This window comes from Ctenopharyngodon idella, chromosome 17 (assembly GCF_019924925.1).
Source record: "Ctenopharyngodon idella isolate HZGC_01 chromosome 17, HZGC01, whole genome shotgun sequence".
In the NCBI taxonomy this organism is placed as follows: Eukaryota; Metazoa; Chordata; class Actinopteri; order Cypriniformes; family Xenocyprididae; genus Ctenopharyngodon; species Ctenopharyngodon idella.
The window spans coordinates 32,865,087-32,881,498 of NC_067236.1; the positions used below are offsets into that span (position 1 = coordinate 32,865,087).

Here is a 16,412-nt window from a genome sequence, read left to right on the forward strand (position 1 = left end):
AGACTCAGGAAGAAGTTACAACTTTTAGAATGAAACTGGACGTTTCTGAATGGTTAGTGGATAAATTTATGTAGTTGCTGTGGAGTTGATTCAACTCATCGACTAGCATGTGCCGTCATGTTAATCTTTTGTGCAAATCCAGTGTTGAATTGACCCTCGTTTGTGAAGCAGTCCGGCGTAAAACGCGGCATCAACAACACTCTACTACAACAACTCTTCCTCTTCTCTAAAGCAGCCCAACATGGCCTCACCCCCTTTGTTCCGTGTTCTCAGGGGCGGGGTTTATGTAAATTTTGGGATGTTACCAGATCGAAGAAGAACCAGCCATTTGTTGTAGTCCTTAAACAGAGAATTCTTTAAAAGAAAATATCTCCCTTTGCATTAAACTGTTGTTTATCCTCAAACAGCAACACACTAACTAAAGTTAAAAAAGCTGTTTCTCAGAAGCTGCTTGTTTGTGACGTCCCTGTCAGACTGAGGTAAACCTGGCGTCCAGCAGCCTATCAGACTGGTTCAGTGTGCGAGATCCATCAGACGTCTGAGACTGATATTATCCTAATCCTTTCATTAACGAGTTTGCTTTGAGATTGTTGTAATTATTTTCTCTTGCTGTCTGTATTGTTTCATTATTTTATGTTTATTTAAGAGACCTCGATTAGGGAAAAGCAATTAATCCCTGAGACCTCCAGACCCTTTACGAATCTGACATTTAAATGCAAATGAACGGAGCTCCCTGCTGAAATCGCCTCTAAACTGTTGGGATGTTAAATGAGAGCTGATCGACTCGAGCTGGTCTCCAGGTGTCGGAGCGCTCATGAAAACTTGATGCTGCGTGTCTTTAATGATACGGAGGCAGATGTCTTCCTCAGAGCCCCTAATTCGCTCTTCTGATCCCCGTGCCTCTGATCTGCCACACCAGATGAGATCTGCTCCTCCGCACACTCTTATTGATCAGCTCACAATGAGGAATTATTGAGAGTTTAGATACACTGAATGTTCAAATGTGTTGATATAGTGTGAGAATGCTTACCGAGACTGCAAAAATACAGTAAAAACAGTGATATTATTACAATTTAAAATAGCTGTTTTCTGTGTGTTTTCATGTTGTTCCAAACCTATGGGACTTTCTTGCTTCTGAAACATAAAAGAAGATATTTTGAAGAACGTCGGTAACCAAACCGTTTCAGTTCCCAACTACTCCACTGTATTTTTTGTCCAGTGCAAGTCAAGTTTTGTTCTCGAAACAAATCTTCTTTTAAGTTACACAGAAGAAAGAAAGTTATACAGGTTTGGAAAGACACAAGGAAGAGTAAATGATGACAGAATGATGATTTTTGGGTGAACTAACCCTTAAAATGTGCTGAATTGTTGTAAAAGCTGTGAAATAGGAGCTGATCAGATTGACCCATTGAACAGAATTGCCTGACATGAGTCCATCAGACATTACATTGTCAGTCCGTCAGGCGTGACATTAACACTTGTGTGTGTGCGTTTGTCTCATGAGTGTGAGATTAAGCAGACTGTGCAGAATCTGCTCTGTGTTTGATCCTGTGCTCATCTTGGATGGGCTCTTCCCTGCGGTCAGGATTACACGTGACATTTGAACTCAATATCATGAGAATACACAATCATGCTAACAAAAAAGATACTGAGTTCTTGCTTAAAAGTCAGTAAATATTCAAGATTGAGGGATCAAATGAAAAAATGTAAGCATCATAAAGTCATATTGATGAGCCACTAATTTGAATGTGTTGATGTGGAATGAAATGAAGCATCTCCACATTCTCCATCTGCAGCCGGTTGAGCTTCAGTCTGCTACATATGAAGAGCAGTTGTGTTTCACATTATGATATGATGCATGTATTCACCATATATTCATGTGACAAAACAAATCACATGTAGAAACTGCAGACGACTGCCATATTGTCAGAAGTGATAAGGTTTGCGTACCTGAGTAACAGTGCAAGTGCAACACCCTCAAGTTATTTGCATGTTTTAATGCAAACACAATACGAATGTACAGATGTGTTGTAGTCATGTGTAGTGACAGAAAAAAATAATGAAGTCGCTTGCTGCTCTACTGATTTTCACTCTTTTTGTAGCTACTGTTGTTCTCATATACTTATTCCTTATACTCAGAGTCTAGTGAGTGTGACATTCATGTTTTTATCTTATCTTTTGTTCCTTGTTACAGTGCAATTATACATTTAAGTACTGAGTAATATTAATTAATGTTTGGCTAATTTATTGGCTAAAGTCTGATTATACTGTATTCAGTACAAACTGACAATAACTCAAAATCCCGGAAGGCATGTCCTCGCGCCATAGCTATATGGCTCTGGAGGTGGGCACAGAGCTAAACCCCATGACGGAGCCAACAGAGGGAGGAGCCAGGGTGGAGCCTTTACTGACGGACCAACCAACTGAGGCGGAGATGGGAGAGGCAAAGACCCAAAGGACCTTGAGGCCAAGGTGGAGCCGCAGTGACGAGCAGCCGGGGTGGAGCTAGGGTGCTGGAGGACAGAGGCAGAGCCAGAGGGAAGGAGGAGCCCGATGGAAGCAAAGGGGTGGAGGGATGAGGCGCAGCCGAAAGCCCAGAAGTCCGTGGTGTAGACAGAACGATGACTGACCAAGGTGGAGCCAGAGGGACGAGGGAGCCAGGCCCAGGTGAAGCTGAGGGAGCGAGGACTGGTCAACAGGCCAAGGTTGAATGACACCTCGGCGGCCTGAATCAGAGCTATGGGATCCACGTGGCAAGCGGAGCTGGAGACCAGAAGACCCGACGAGGATCCAAATGGAGCCAACAGAGGAGGAGCTGAGGGACTGAAGGGAGCTAGCAGAGGGTGTGCCGAGGAATTGATTGGCTTAGGCAAAGGAGGCTGGAGAGGGAGGCTGGGTGGCACCAGTGGCGACGAAGTAGACTTGGAGTTAGCCTGGACCAGTGGCAGTGAGAGTTGGAAAGAAACTTGGAGTTGGGAGGGAGTTCCGTTGCAGGCATGGGCCCTGGGTCTGCGGTGGGCTCTGGCGGTTGGTCTGTGAAAGGGGTTGTAGACGGATGGCTGAGCTCTGGGTCTGAGTGGGGCTGGCGTTGACCTCACCGCGAGGCAGGTGGTAGACGGAGAGTTGGTATTTACCAGCACCCACTCCACAAATTCGCTGAATGTTCATCAAGGACCATCTCCAGCCAGGCATGCCTTTGTTCGCTCATTCAAGCTAGTCAGAAAAAATACATAAAGAGAGCGACTGGGGAAGTGCTTAAGGCACGCCAGGTGTTAAGTCTCCCTTGTGGTCCTCAAGGGCACAATCTTCGTGCTCTGAGCAGAGCAAACTGATGGCTAATAAGTCCATAATAATCCTTTCTTTGGGTTTGGTGTTCTGTCCTGTAGTGGCTGTAAGCAATTTTGCATTTATAAACTTAAAGTCGTGATGAAACTAGAAGTTGCAAAGGATTTTTTCTTACATGTTGTGACACGCATCAGAGTGAAACGGATTATCAAAAAATATAAATGTAGGGCTGGACTTGGTTCTGTGCATCAGTTGTTGATTGGATGTTGAGATGTGGGTGTGGCTCTGAAGAGTGTATGCAGATTATCTTTAAAGTGCAGGGGCGGGGTTTAGGCACACTAAATGTTTGGAGAATCCCGCATATTCGCATCACCAGAGACTGATGCTTCACTGAAAGATAGATTCTGATTAAACATTACCAGGTCAAAACATTTTTCAAAAATAAAACATGGAGGAATTGTTCATAATAAGATCTACAACATCCATTTAGAAAATACACAGGGTGAATTTTCACTTTTTGCTGATTTTGAAGAAGAATTTACCCAATTATTTTGACAGAGCATACAAGTAAAAAAGGTTTGGATCTTTTTGAACAATGCATAAGTTACGTGAATGCATATTAATTAAAGTGTGTACAGTAAGTTTTGTTGTTGATTCTGTCAGCAGAGTTGTCTAATAAGCAGTGATCTCTCATCATTGACGTGTTCGTTCAGCGCTGCTGGATTTGTGCACTCAAGTGATATGATGAAAATGCTTTCTTTAGATTAACAATAAGGCACTTATCACGTTTACCAGTGGCTTCATCACGCATCCAACAATCAGAGCACTAGTTAAAGGAGATGGAGCAGCTGAAGCGGAAGAACCCGTAATAGAAACACGGCCGCTTGCTTCTTTAAACAGCCTGAGTGGCGCGGCAGTGCCGGAGCGTTCATAATTTCTGTAATGGAGTGTGTGATGGAGTTTGTGGGGTTAATTGGCGGCGGAGCAGATGTGTTGTTTGTGGAGAGCAGAGACGCTCTGGTTGTAGCGAGCATTTAACTTCAGATCAATCAAAACAAAACCTCCTCACACCTCCAGTCGCTCCCAACTTTAGGAAGTTCTTAAAGCCATGTATGAACAAGTTTATGCATTTGGCAGATACTTTTATGCAAAGTGACATACATTGCATTCAATGTATGTACATTTCATAATTCATTTCCTGGAAATCGAACCCATGACCTTGGCATTGCTAGTATCATGATCTACTATTTGAGCTGCAGGAACGCTGCACACATATTGTTTTCTTACTATTTTTGTTTTCATTATCAATGTATGCAGACTAATTCAAGTTAAGTTTAAATTTATATAGCTCTTTTCACAATGCTCTTGGTTTCAAAACAGCTTTACAGAAAGTCATATGTCTATAATGCCTTAGTGCTTTACCATAGAGCTTTAGAGCTGGGCAGTGTGTCTATATATAATGAGGATATACAGGCATAAAATTATGACCACCTTCCTAATATTGTGTTGGTCCCCCTTTTGCTGGCAAAACAGCCCTGACGCGTCGAGGCATGGACTCCACTAGACCCCTGAAGGTCTGCTGTGGTATCTGGCACATGCAAGATATACATGGGTGTACAGGGTCTGCAACAATGCTTAGGTAGGTTGTTTCCCAGCAGAACATTGCCCAAAGCATCACACTGCCTCCGCCGGCTTGCCTTCTTCCCATAGTGCATCCTGGTGCCATGTGTTCCCCAGCTAAGCGACGCACACGCACCCGGCCATCCACGTGATGTAAAAGAAAACGTGATTCATCAGACCACCTTCTTCCATTGCTCCGTGGTCCAGTTCTGATGCTCTCGTGTCCACTGTTGGCTCTTTCGGCGGTGGACAGGGGTCAGCATGGGCACCCTGACTGGTCTGTGTCTATGCAGCCCCAAACGCAACAAACTGATGCACTGTGTATTCTGACACCTTTCTATCAGAACCAGCATTAACTTCTTGAGCAATTTGAGCTACAGTAGCTCGTCTGTTGGATCGGACCACACGGGCCAGCCTTCGCTCCCCACGTGCATCAATGAGCCTCGGCCGCCCATGACCCTGTCGCCGGTTCACCACTGTTCCTTCCTTGGAGCACTTTTGATAGATACTGACCACTGCAGACCGGGAACACCCCACAAGAGCTGCAGTTTTGGAGATGCTCTGACCCAGTCGTCTAGCCATCACAATTTGGCCCTTGTCAAACTCGCTCAAATCCTTACGCTTGCTGATGCTGATGAGCTATTGTAGCAGACTCTAAAACAAAATTAGGAATAGCATAATAGGGGCACTTTAAGAGCACTTTAATATTGGTTGGTTTTGTTCGAAGTGTAAGGCAAGAGATTCTCCAAAAATTATTAAAGAAAATCTAGTTAGGCCTAAAGAGCAACATTAGAAAGTCATGCAAATCACTGATTGAAATGAAACACAAGTTTTCACACTCACTGTAAGGGCTGATAATGATGTATCGTTTTATTTTAACGTCTTGTCGCACTGAAAATTTGCTGTGAAAATCTATGGGTGTGTAGGTGTTCCTCAGTCATCTAGTCAAGTGCTGGTGTTCAGTAGTAATGCCGCTAGGTCTGTACCTCAGTCAGTGGTTTGCAGGGCTGTGTTTCATTCTGCAGCAGGGCTTCCTGCTGGGCAGGAAATGTAGAGGAACTGGCTGAGCATCCCAAACCCATCAGCACCCGCTGCGCTCTGACTTCACAACACTTCCTTATTATGGTGTTTACTGTTCGGCTCGCGTGCCCTCACCTCCTCCCAACCTCATCTGAGCGAGAGACACGCCGTGAGAACTGCCTAGTCTCTCCACAGCGTTTGAAGCCTGGACTGTGATGAAGTTTAGAAGAGGCAAGTGCAGGACGTTCATTACGATTTTTTGGGTGGTTTTGCCCCATGAAGCAGATCTGCTGATGCGTTTCAAGCATCTGGATGTCACGGGCCGCGAGGTCGGCCTTTAAACCCACTAAATGAGCCCCTCTGGATCCTTATTATGGTCCCTGAGGGCCATTAACAGCCTCCCCTTCATCACGGCTCCTCGCTGCTGTTAAGTGCTAATCTAACGTGTATTAAAGCGCTCTCGTTACAGACGTCTGAGTGAACACTTTACACACAGCTACTTAAAGCTTCTATTGTTTACTCGTAGCCGCTCAGAAAAGTGGTTTGATGTTGATACACAATCAGCGTCTGCTGGTTTAATCTGGATGTAAGTGCAGCGTTGGCCGATTGGGTCACGACGAGGACGCGGCCTGAAATTGGGAGAAAAGCCTCTCTGATTTATTTGCCGTCTGCTTTTGAGCGAATTTCAAAATAAAGTGTATGTAACCCGTCATTATTCTGCTGTGCTGGAGTGGGATGTGAGTGGATGAAAATTGATCCAGTGAATTGAAAAGGGGGTTAAGTGTTTTTGCCCTTATCGACGGCTCAACAAAACGGCTGTTGTATGAAACGCTCGTTCGTCCCCCATTAGCAGATGAGACGGTGTTATTTGAGGGCCGCATTGTGCCGGGCACGTTCACAAAGATGTTTGAGAGGCGATAATGGCCCAGCGAAGAATAAAGATTTTAACTCTGCAGATGACATCATTTAAAGCCATCACAGACGCGCATGTGGTGAAACGGTGTAAAACGAGCCGCGAGTGTCTGGAATCAATCGTGCCGTGTGTCTTTGTTGTAGTTCATTTCTGCAGTCATATGTTTTTATTAAATAGCATTAACAAAGATTAATAAATAATATAACAAATGTTAACTAACATTAACTAATGGAACCTTATAGTAAAGTGTTACTATCAGTGACTTCAATCCCATTGGATGGAGTGAAGGAAAGTTTTCAGAGCAGATGAGCCTGTAATGTTGATCAATGGACACTTTTCAGTTTTCGTGGTTCTCAGAAGCAGAAGTCGTCTTAGTTGTGTAAACTTCTGTAGTGGTGAACAGAAACTACAACAAATATAATTTTTGCTTCCCATTTGCTCCAATAACAAAAGATAAAATCCTTGATAATGTTTCTGTGACGTTCCAAAACAGGATGAAATTATAGAGAGATAGAGGTTTCCGTCACTCTCTCAGCCATTATATTATAAACAGGGGGACAAACGGGGACATGAGTTCTTCTGCGCTGTTGTTTCTGCTGGTTCAACACTTCTATCGCTTGAGGAAGATCCTACAGAAATATAATGGCAGCTTCCTAACCACCTCAAAAGGGAGCGATCTGAGCGCCTTACATAGGCAGCACTCATCATATACATTGATGTGAAGCACACAAGACTCAACGCTCAGTTCATTCCAATGGAGTTTGACATTAAAATGTTGTCAATAAATCCAATGAAGCATAAAAATATGAGACACATACTCAATTTCGAATCAGATTAAACTATTTTTTATTGATAGTGCACTGACATTATCAGATGAGAATTGAATTCGAAAGATATTGAGCTGACACTATTGTCTTCTGTAAAACTGAAGTTGAATTAGTCTCATATTTGATGAAGTCTGCATCACTGATTCTGCTATTTTCCTGTTTATTACCGTGAAGCTGCTTTGAAACAATCTCTATTGTATAAAGCGCTTTAGAAATAAAGCTGACTTGTTACTTTTTGACATTGAATGAAATATATTTATAATCTATAATTCTCTTTGAGTTTTCAGTGAGTTTATTGCATATTGGAATTGTTTTGTGTGTCTGTCCACAGGAGGACAGTGACGGTGCGCCGCAGGTGGAGGTCAGTGTCGCGGTCGTTCCATCTTTACCCAGAGGAGCAGCGGTTGAGCTGCATGTCATCGCTGTGCAGGACCGTCCCGCAGACAGATTGTCCCATTGCAGTCTCTCTGAGGTCCCGGGCGGCACCGTTGAATGTCGCCTGGTGCAGTCCAGCTGCGGTCGATACGCCTCCGTGTCTCTAAGCGTGTGTTTCAGCGCTGCACACGCAGCAGCCGAGAGCGTCACGGATGCGCTGCTTTCCTCCTACCAAAATGCTGTTCAGAAGACGAAGAATCTTTCGGCACTGTGTGCCAGAGTTTTCTATAAGAGCCACGACACGTCCGTCACAGAGATCGCCACAGGTACGGCTCATCTCCATCGATTCAAATACTGAGTCTAGTTGATCCTCTTTTGTTTTGATTAATTTTATTGTTAAAAAAAGAAACTGGGTACAACTTTTGTTGCGGGTCAAATTGACCCATATTGATCTCCATGCAATTTGCCAAAAATCAACCCTATAAAAAAAAAAACACTAAAGATTGATGCAAAAACAGAAAACCTCTGTAGCTTGTCAGAGAGTTGAAAATATTAAATACGCCAGGAATTCCTGTCTATTTCTGTTGTGTTTTTGTTCAAAATTAGCTGCACAGACATATTAGACAAATATATCTAACATTATTTGTACTTACTGTAAGTAATTGTACTTCCTCTTGCATTTTGTTGTCTGTTTCTCAAACCCTTGTGAGGGGGAAATGAGTTTCTCACACGTCTTTTCAGTGTTGCAACAGTCTAGTAATCGAGATCCAAAAAAACTAACAGCCAAAAACATCCTTTGACAGAATTTTTGACTGTGAAACTTCAAACAGTGAATTTTCCTTGGGTGATTCAGAAGACAAGTCTTAAAGGGTTAGTTCACCCAAACATTACTCACCCTCATGTTCTTACAAATCCGTAAGACTTTCGTTCATCTTCTAAACACAAATCAAGATATGTTAATGAAATATGAGACATTTCTGTCCCTCCATTGACAGTTCATGCAACTACCATTTTGACACTTTAAAAAGTTCATAAAGAGATTGTAAAACTAATCCATAAGAATTTAGTGGTTTAGTCTAAATTTTCTGAAGAGACTTGATCACTTTATATGATGAACAGATTGAATCTAGGCTTTTATTCACATATAAACATTGATCAGTAAACAGATGCTCAACTGTACTTGCAAACGTGCTGCGTAACACGAGAATGAACCTCATTGGTTCTTGCTGAAGCTCAAACGTGATGCATAATACTGATTCCTGGGATCTGAGACTAAATTCACTAAATATTCCTAAGAATAAAAATGTTTTTTTTCTTCTTATTTTCTAACTTAAGAATCGAGTTAAGAATATTTTGTATTCTTCTTTCTTATAAGATTATTCTAATGACAAAACTCTTTCGAAACTCTCTAAAATCATCATAAAAAACCTCTTAAAGTCAAGACAACCTACAACTTAAATCTCCAAAGGTGAGATGAACTAATTATTTTCAAACTTGACAAGGACAAGGACATAAAATCCACAAAAGTACTAAAACTTTAACCAAAATTAAAATAAAAATGGAAAACTGAATAAAACTATGTTAGTATCTCAATGATGTGGATTGATAGAGACTAATGATAGATCTGTTCAGGGCGATCAGATTAAATGTCCTGAGTTTAGGGTGTTAAAGAGAAGATTACTGTTTTATTGTGTTATCATTCAGAAGGCATGTAAATACTTTATTTGATTTTACTATTATAGATAATTCTACAGAAGTGAAACTGAAAATGAAATCATTTAAATATGTTTTCAGACAGAAACTCTCTAAATGACGAGTCATAATTCTTGAACAGATCATAATCAGACCTGAAACAGCGAACTGTGCATCCTCTGTTGTAAAAGTGTCTTTTTCCAAAGCATGCTGTCGTGTTTAGGTCCGTCATGAGCTGATGGTGTAGCATATGTTCAGACGCATTTATCGAGCTGTCAGTGTGTTCCTGATGCCCTCAGAGAGCGCCGAGAGCGTCTTCACGGGTCACAGCCCAACAATATCACGGCAGATATGAAGACATTTGCCCCCCAACCCTTTCCGTGGGACGGGGCAGCATGAAAACGCAGACACGTTCGCTTCACGGGAGCCTGAATCTCCTGTCGTATCTCCTGATATCCTCTCGTGACAGATGCACGTTTGGCTTCTGGACATTTTGGAAACATGAAGATCGCAGAAAGCCACTGCAGTAGGTGTCTGTTGTCTGACCCGAGATCAGGTTGATGTTCTCCAGTTATCATCGGCTCCTGATGCCGTTCTCAAGTGCTGTCAGCCACATTGTTGCTCAACATAAATGAGATGTTTACATGCACACTGAGAACTACCAAAAATCTGTTTTTTGAAATGCCACTAAATAAAAAAATAAAAAAGGTAATTGTGACTTTTTATCTCGCAATTCTGATTTTGTCCCGCAATTCTGACTTTATATCACGCAATTCTGACTTTATATCTCACAATTCTGACTTTATATCTCGCAATTCTGACTTTATATCTCGCAATTCTGACTTTATAACTCACAATTCTAACGTTGTCCCGCAATTCTGACTTTTTATCTCGCAATTCTGACTTTGTCAAGCAATTCTGACTTTATATCACACAATTCTGACTTTATATCTCGCAATTCTGACTTTATAACTCACAATTCTGACTTTATAACTCACAATTCTGACTTTGTCAAGCAATTCTGACTTTATATCACACAATTCTAACGTTGTCCCGCAATTCTGACTTTATATCACGCAATTCTGACTTTGTCAAGCAATTCTGACTTTATATCACACAATTCTGACTTTATATCTCGCAATTCTGACTTTATAACTCACAATTCTGACTTTATAACTCACAATTCTGACTTTGTCAAGCAATTCTGACTTTTTATCTCGCAATTCTAACGTTGTCCCGCAATTCTGACTTTATATCACGCAATTCTGACTTTGTCAAGCAATTCTGACTTTATATCACACAATTCTGACTTTATATCTCGCAATTCTGACTTTATAACTCACAATTCTGACTTTATAACTCACAATTCTGACTTTGTCAAGCAATTCTGACTTTATATCACACAATTCTGACTTTATATCACACAATTCTGACTTTATATCTCGCAATTCTGACTTTATAACTCACAATTCTGACTTTATATCTCGCAATTCTGACTTTATAACTCACAATTCTGACTTTGTCAAGCAATTCTGACTTTATATCTCACAATTCTGACTTTATATCACACAATTCTGACTTTATATCTCGCAATTCTGACTTTATATCTCGCAATTCTGACTTTATAACTCGCAATTCTGACTTTATATCTCGCAATTCTGACTTTATATCTCGCAATTCTGACTTTATAACTCACAATTCTGACTTTGTCAAGCAATTCTGACTTTATATCACACAATTCTGACTTTATATCACACAATTCTGACTTTATATCTCGCAATTCTGACTTTATATCTCACAATTCTGACTTTGTCAAGCAATTCTGACTTTATATCACACAATTCTGACTTTATATCACACAATTCTGACTTTATATCTCGCAATTCTGACTTTATAACTCACAATTCTGACTTTATATCTCGCAATTCTGACTTTATAACTCACAATTCTGACTTTGTCAAGCAATTCTGACTTTATATCTCACAATTCTGACTTTATATCACACAATTCTGACTTTATATCTCGCAATTCTGACTTTATATCTCGCAATTCTGACTTTATAACTCGCAATTCTGACTTTGTCACGCAATTCTGACTTTATATCTCGCAATTCTGACTTTATAATTCGCTATTATGAAAAAATAAAGTCAGAGTCACAATTACCTTTTTTATTATTTATTTTATGGTGGAAACAAGCTTCCATACAAACCAGTAACCCCCTAACATGCTTTGGAAAAAGAACCTGCCAAATGCATAAATGTAAATGTAAAACAGTTTGCCGATTTCATCAAGCTGTTTTTTACGGGACAAAGCAATGGTAACACTTTCCTGAGAGCGTCTGATGGTAGTTTCCATCCTTACAGACACACAAACCTTTAACCCATCACACTTCATCTACAGAGCCTCATGAAAGGCTGACATGAATCGTCCGCTTGATGGCCTATGAAGGTGACCGTGTCACTAATATAACTTGTTTTCTATGTGATCTCCTGTTGAAAGTCAAAGAGCACCACAGGCCTCGATAACACACAGAGAGTTAATTACTCGACGTGCGATCTTTGACGTGCTGTGCGTGTGTTCGTAATGAAAGAGCCTGATGATTATCAAAAGAGCTTTCACCTTCCTATCCCAGTTTCCCTTTGTTTGTGTGATGATCTTGTTCGCTTTCATAGTTCACACAAACTACACACTGACCTCAGTATCCCATCGCTGCTGTGCATCAGTCGAACTGGAGTTAGAAAGGTCACAAGATTGTGTCCATGGAAGAGATTGAGTCGCTTCATGAACGGATCATCTCTTCCTCTTTACAGCAGCAAATAAACATGAATGAAGGAATGTTGAAAGATACAGAACAACTTACTGAAATGAATCTTGTCTCATGTAATTGATCAATCAGTGTTTCAACCGCGGAAAGATGTCAATAAAACAGCTTGAGAACAACATGTCATGTAATGTCACATTTAAAGGATTAGTTCACTTTAAAATGAAAATTATTACCAAATATTACCATGATTTACTCACTCTCAAGCCATCCTAGGTGTATATTACTTTCTTCTTTCTGATGAACACAATCGGAGTTATATTATTAAACATCCTGACATCCAGGCTTTATAATGGCAGTGAATGGGACCAACGAGTTTGAAGCTGAAGAAAGTGCATCCATCCATCATAAACGTGTACTCCACACGGCTCCGGGGGGTAATAAAGGCCTTCTGAAGTGAAGCGATGTGTTTGTGTTAGAAATATCCATATTTAACAAGTTGTGAAGTAAAATAACTAGCTTCCGCCAGACCGCCTTCTGTATTCAACTTTCGAAAAAACGTAACTGACACAACATCAGTTGTGCTTTTTACGTAAGTTGAATATGGGAGGCGTATGATGTAGCGTAAACGTTTTAAACTGCGAGAGGCGTTACACTTTCTTCGCAAGTTGGATATGGAAGGCGAAGGACGTAGCGTAAGCGTTTTGAGCTGCGAGAGGCGTTACACTTTCTTCGTTAGTTGAGCACGGAAGGTGTAGAACATAGTGTGAGCATCGTTGGTCCCATTTACTGCCATTATAAAGCCTGGATACATCAGGATATTTATTAATATATCTCTGATAGTATTCGTCTGAAAGAATGGCTTGAGGGTGAGTAAAGCTTGGAATAATTTTCATTTTAAAGTGAACTAATCCTTTAACTCAGAAAAGCCGTTCAGTGTCCATAAACTCAATAGTCAGCTAGAAAAATAACTGCAGAGAGGAGCGTTTTGATAAATATATGCACTATATTACATATTCACTATATTACATATTCATTATATTTTTACTTAACCTTTTCTTCATTATGTATTGTATGTTTGAATAAATCCATCATGAAAACAAGTGTTTATAACAGCCACCGTTTAAATGTTTATATAGTAGAAACATAATTATACAATTGAAAATTTGATATAAAAACTGCCTTATGTGCAATTTAAATGTTTGTATGCAACTTTTTATTTGAGTGTTGATTATTAAATCTGTTTGATTAATTGCTTATTAAATAACGTTTATTTTCAGTTGGGTTCCGGCTCAATAAAATCTTTTCGGTTTTGGTATAAAGTTGATTTTAGTGCAATGCTTGTGATTAGCACTTGTGCGCTGTACTATAGTTTTGAGTGAGGAATAGACAACTGAATCTGTACATGTGTATTTCCTTGCATGTACATTCAAAGCATGAGTGCGTCCCAATCCCGGCGTTGTGTCCGGCCTGAAGCCGCTGTATCAGGTGACGCTATTCATTTGTTGACTGCAGGTGGACATCAGAAGAGCGTCTGAATTCCCTCCTGCGCTTACAGACCTTCCCGATCAATCCTCCTGGAGCCTCTACAAGCTGCTAATCTGTTGCAAATGGCTAACTAAAGATTTTCTGCTCCTCTGTGTATTTGCACACGCGTGTTTAGTAACGCACTGACCATATGTCCACACACAGACCTACAAGCTGTCGAGGATTTGAGCAGGTCAATAATGTAGGAATGTGCTCGAAGGGTTAATTGCGGCCTAGGCAGAATTGACTGAGCACTTAAGACGTGTCTGAAGTGTGACCTTTGTGCTCTTGTGTCCGTAGGGCTGGAGCGGAGCCTGAGCGGCGGTCTGGATGGATCCGGTCCCGCTGTGGCGCTGGTTCCGGTTGAAGACCTGCCGGACCGCGTCGTCCTGCACGTCTCCTGCTGGCTCAGTGTGTAAAGGAGCTTCAGTGGATCAAACGCCAGAGTTAAACCTGCTGCTGATGTCAAGCTCAGATCGAGCCCTGTAATCGGTGGCGCTCTCATTGGATGTTTGTTTGTTAAAGAGTTTGTTCATCCAGATGATCATTCTGTCATCATTTACTGTCCTTCAAACCTGTAGGACTCTTTCTGGAGCACAAACACAGATGTTTAGCAGGACGTTCACACTGCTCTTTTCCATTCAGTGAAAGGCCCATTCAAACCGAGGAAGATGTTTGAGCCAAATGGATTTTGAATGCAACTTTCAAAAGACAACAAATATATATTTTTACGTTTGATAATTAAGTTACACGATTAGGCTGTTGTTGGTACAAAATTATTAGTGCCGCAAAGCCGTCACCATTTAGTACATTCAGCCATTTTGATGCCAAAATATGTAGTTTTTTCGTACAACCGATTAGGGGAATCGGTCCAAAATTTTTACAAAACATAATTTTGCCAACATAACAAAACTGGAAAGTTTAAAGGGGTCATGTCATTAATTTTTTTATTATTTTAATATTCCTTGAGGTTCACATATAAAACTTTTTGCACATATATCTGAAAAAAAACAATTATTTTCTACCCTCATTCTGTCTGATATTACCAGTTTTTAAGGCGTGGCTCCTTTAAGGCTTGTCAGTAAACGGCCACTGTTATGATTGGCTAATGTCATTGCATAGGAAACAGTATCAATGCCCACATTTGCTATTGCACACAAGCAAGTGTTTTGAAAACATCCATATAAAACTGTAATTTACAGACAGCGTTTACTACAGTAACTTGAGTAAAGTTTAACGAGTGGGTCTCTGAGCTGGTGTGAATGATTGAAGGCTAATTTGCATATTCATGGAAATTCATTTCTGTATTAAAACACAGGCAAAAAAGAGGCAGAAACAAGCAATAGAAGCAATGCTGACGCAACATGTTAAATAATCAAGCAGTCAATTCATCGACTGGCCGCTAGAGACAGGCTCCAAAAGGGAGTCAATCCCATAGACCCCCCATGTTAAAATGCCCAACTTTACAGCAGAAAAAATTTTTTGCAGCCTGGTACAAAAAGTGGTTTTGGTCTATACAGCTAATTTTGCCCTTCATGACAACTGTGAGGGGGGTGAATTTTTTATAACTCATCCTGTTTAAATTATATTAAGCCTTAAAGTTCTGCATAATTAAGGGTGTGGTCACTTGAGTGACAGGTGGATTGCCAGCTGCTGTCACTACTAGCTGTTTGTCTGTTAGCTCCACCCACGCCCCGCCTCTTTGCCCATTTTCGGTTATCTGGGAGTGACGCGCTGCTGAGATGGCAGCCGGCTCCACCCACTTTGCGCTTCAAAAATGCTCTTCAGAAACACACAGGTGACGTCAGGGACACTACATCCATGTTTTATACAGTCTATGAAAATAACGCGATCATCAGACATTAAACAGCATTTACATCAAAACTTCTCAACGTTACTGAATGAAATGTCAAACCCATGAAGAGGAAACGACTGTGAAGCTTTGAGGGTGTTGATGGACTCGATCTACTCCATCTGTGTTTTGATCATCGTTCCCATCCGGATGAAGACTTTGACAAAAATTCAATTTTCTGTTTTTTGTTCAAAATGTTGCTTTGTTTTATTTTTTATAAAACTTACATTTAAGTGTCGATAAAAAAAAAAGATTAAAAATATATGAATATGAAAAAAATTAAAATCATGAAGCTAGAATAAAATGGGTTTGTTTGTTTGAAAGCAGAGGCTCTGTTTCTTTTAATGTATTGCATGTTCAGATATTAATACAATAAAATGTTCCAAACATCAGAAATTAAGTTAGAGGTGATATTCACAGGATATATATGTCGACATAACTCCTTCAATTCTGTGTAATATTTTAAAGGATACCTCTCAAACTTTATTTGTTATTGCCTTTACTTTTTTTTTTTTTACACTTGTTTTCATATTTAGATGA

At 40.5% G+C, this 16,412-nt stretch overlaps 1 protein-coding gene across 1 annotated transcript in view; it reads left to right on the forward strand.

Annotated features, from left to right (window-relative positions):
* Positions 1-16,198, forward strand: part of dph6 (diphthamine biosynthesis 6) — a 78,212-nt gene extending 62,014 nt beyond the window's left edge. Inside the window, exons 14-15 of the mRNA XM_051867575.1 lie at positions 7,997-8,366; positions 14,321-16,198. Of these exons, the coding sequence (XP_051723535.1) occupies positions 7,997-8,366; positions 14,321-14,439 (489 nt within the window). The 3' untranslated portion in view covers positions 14,440-16,198. The remainder of the gene's footprint in view (positions 1-7,996; positions 8,367-14,320) is intronic.
* The last annotated feature ends 214 nt before the right edge of the window (positions 16,199-16,412 follow it).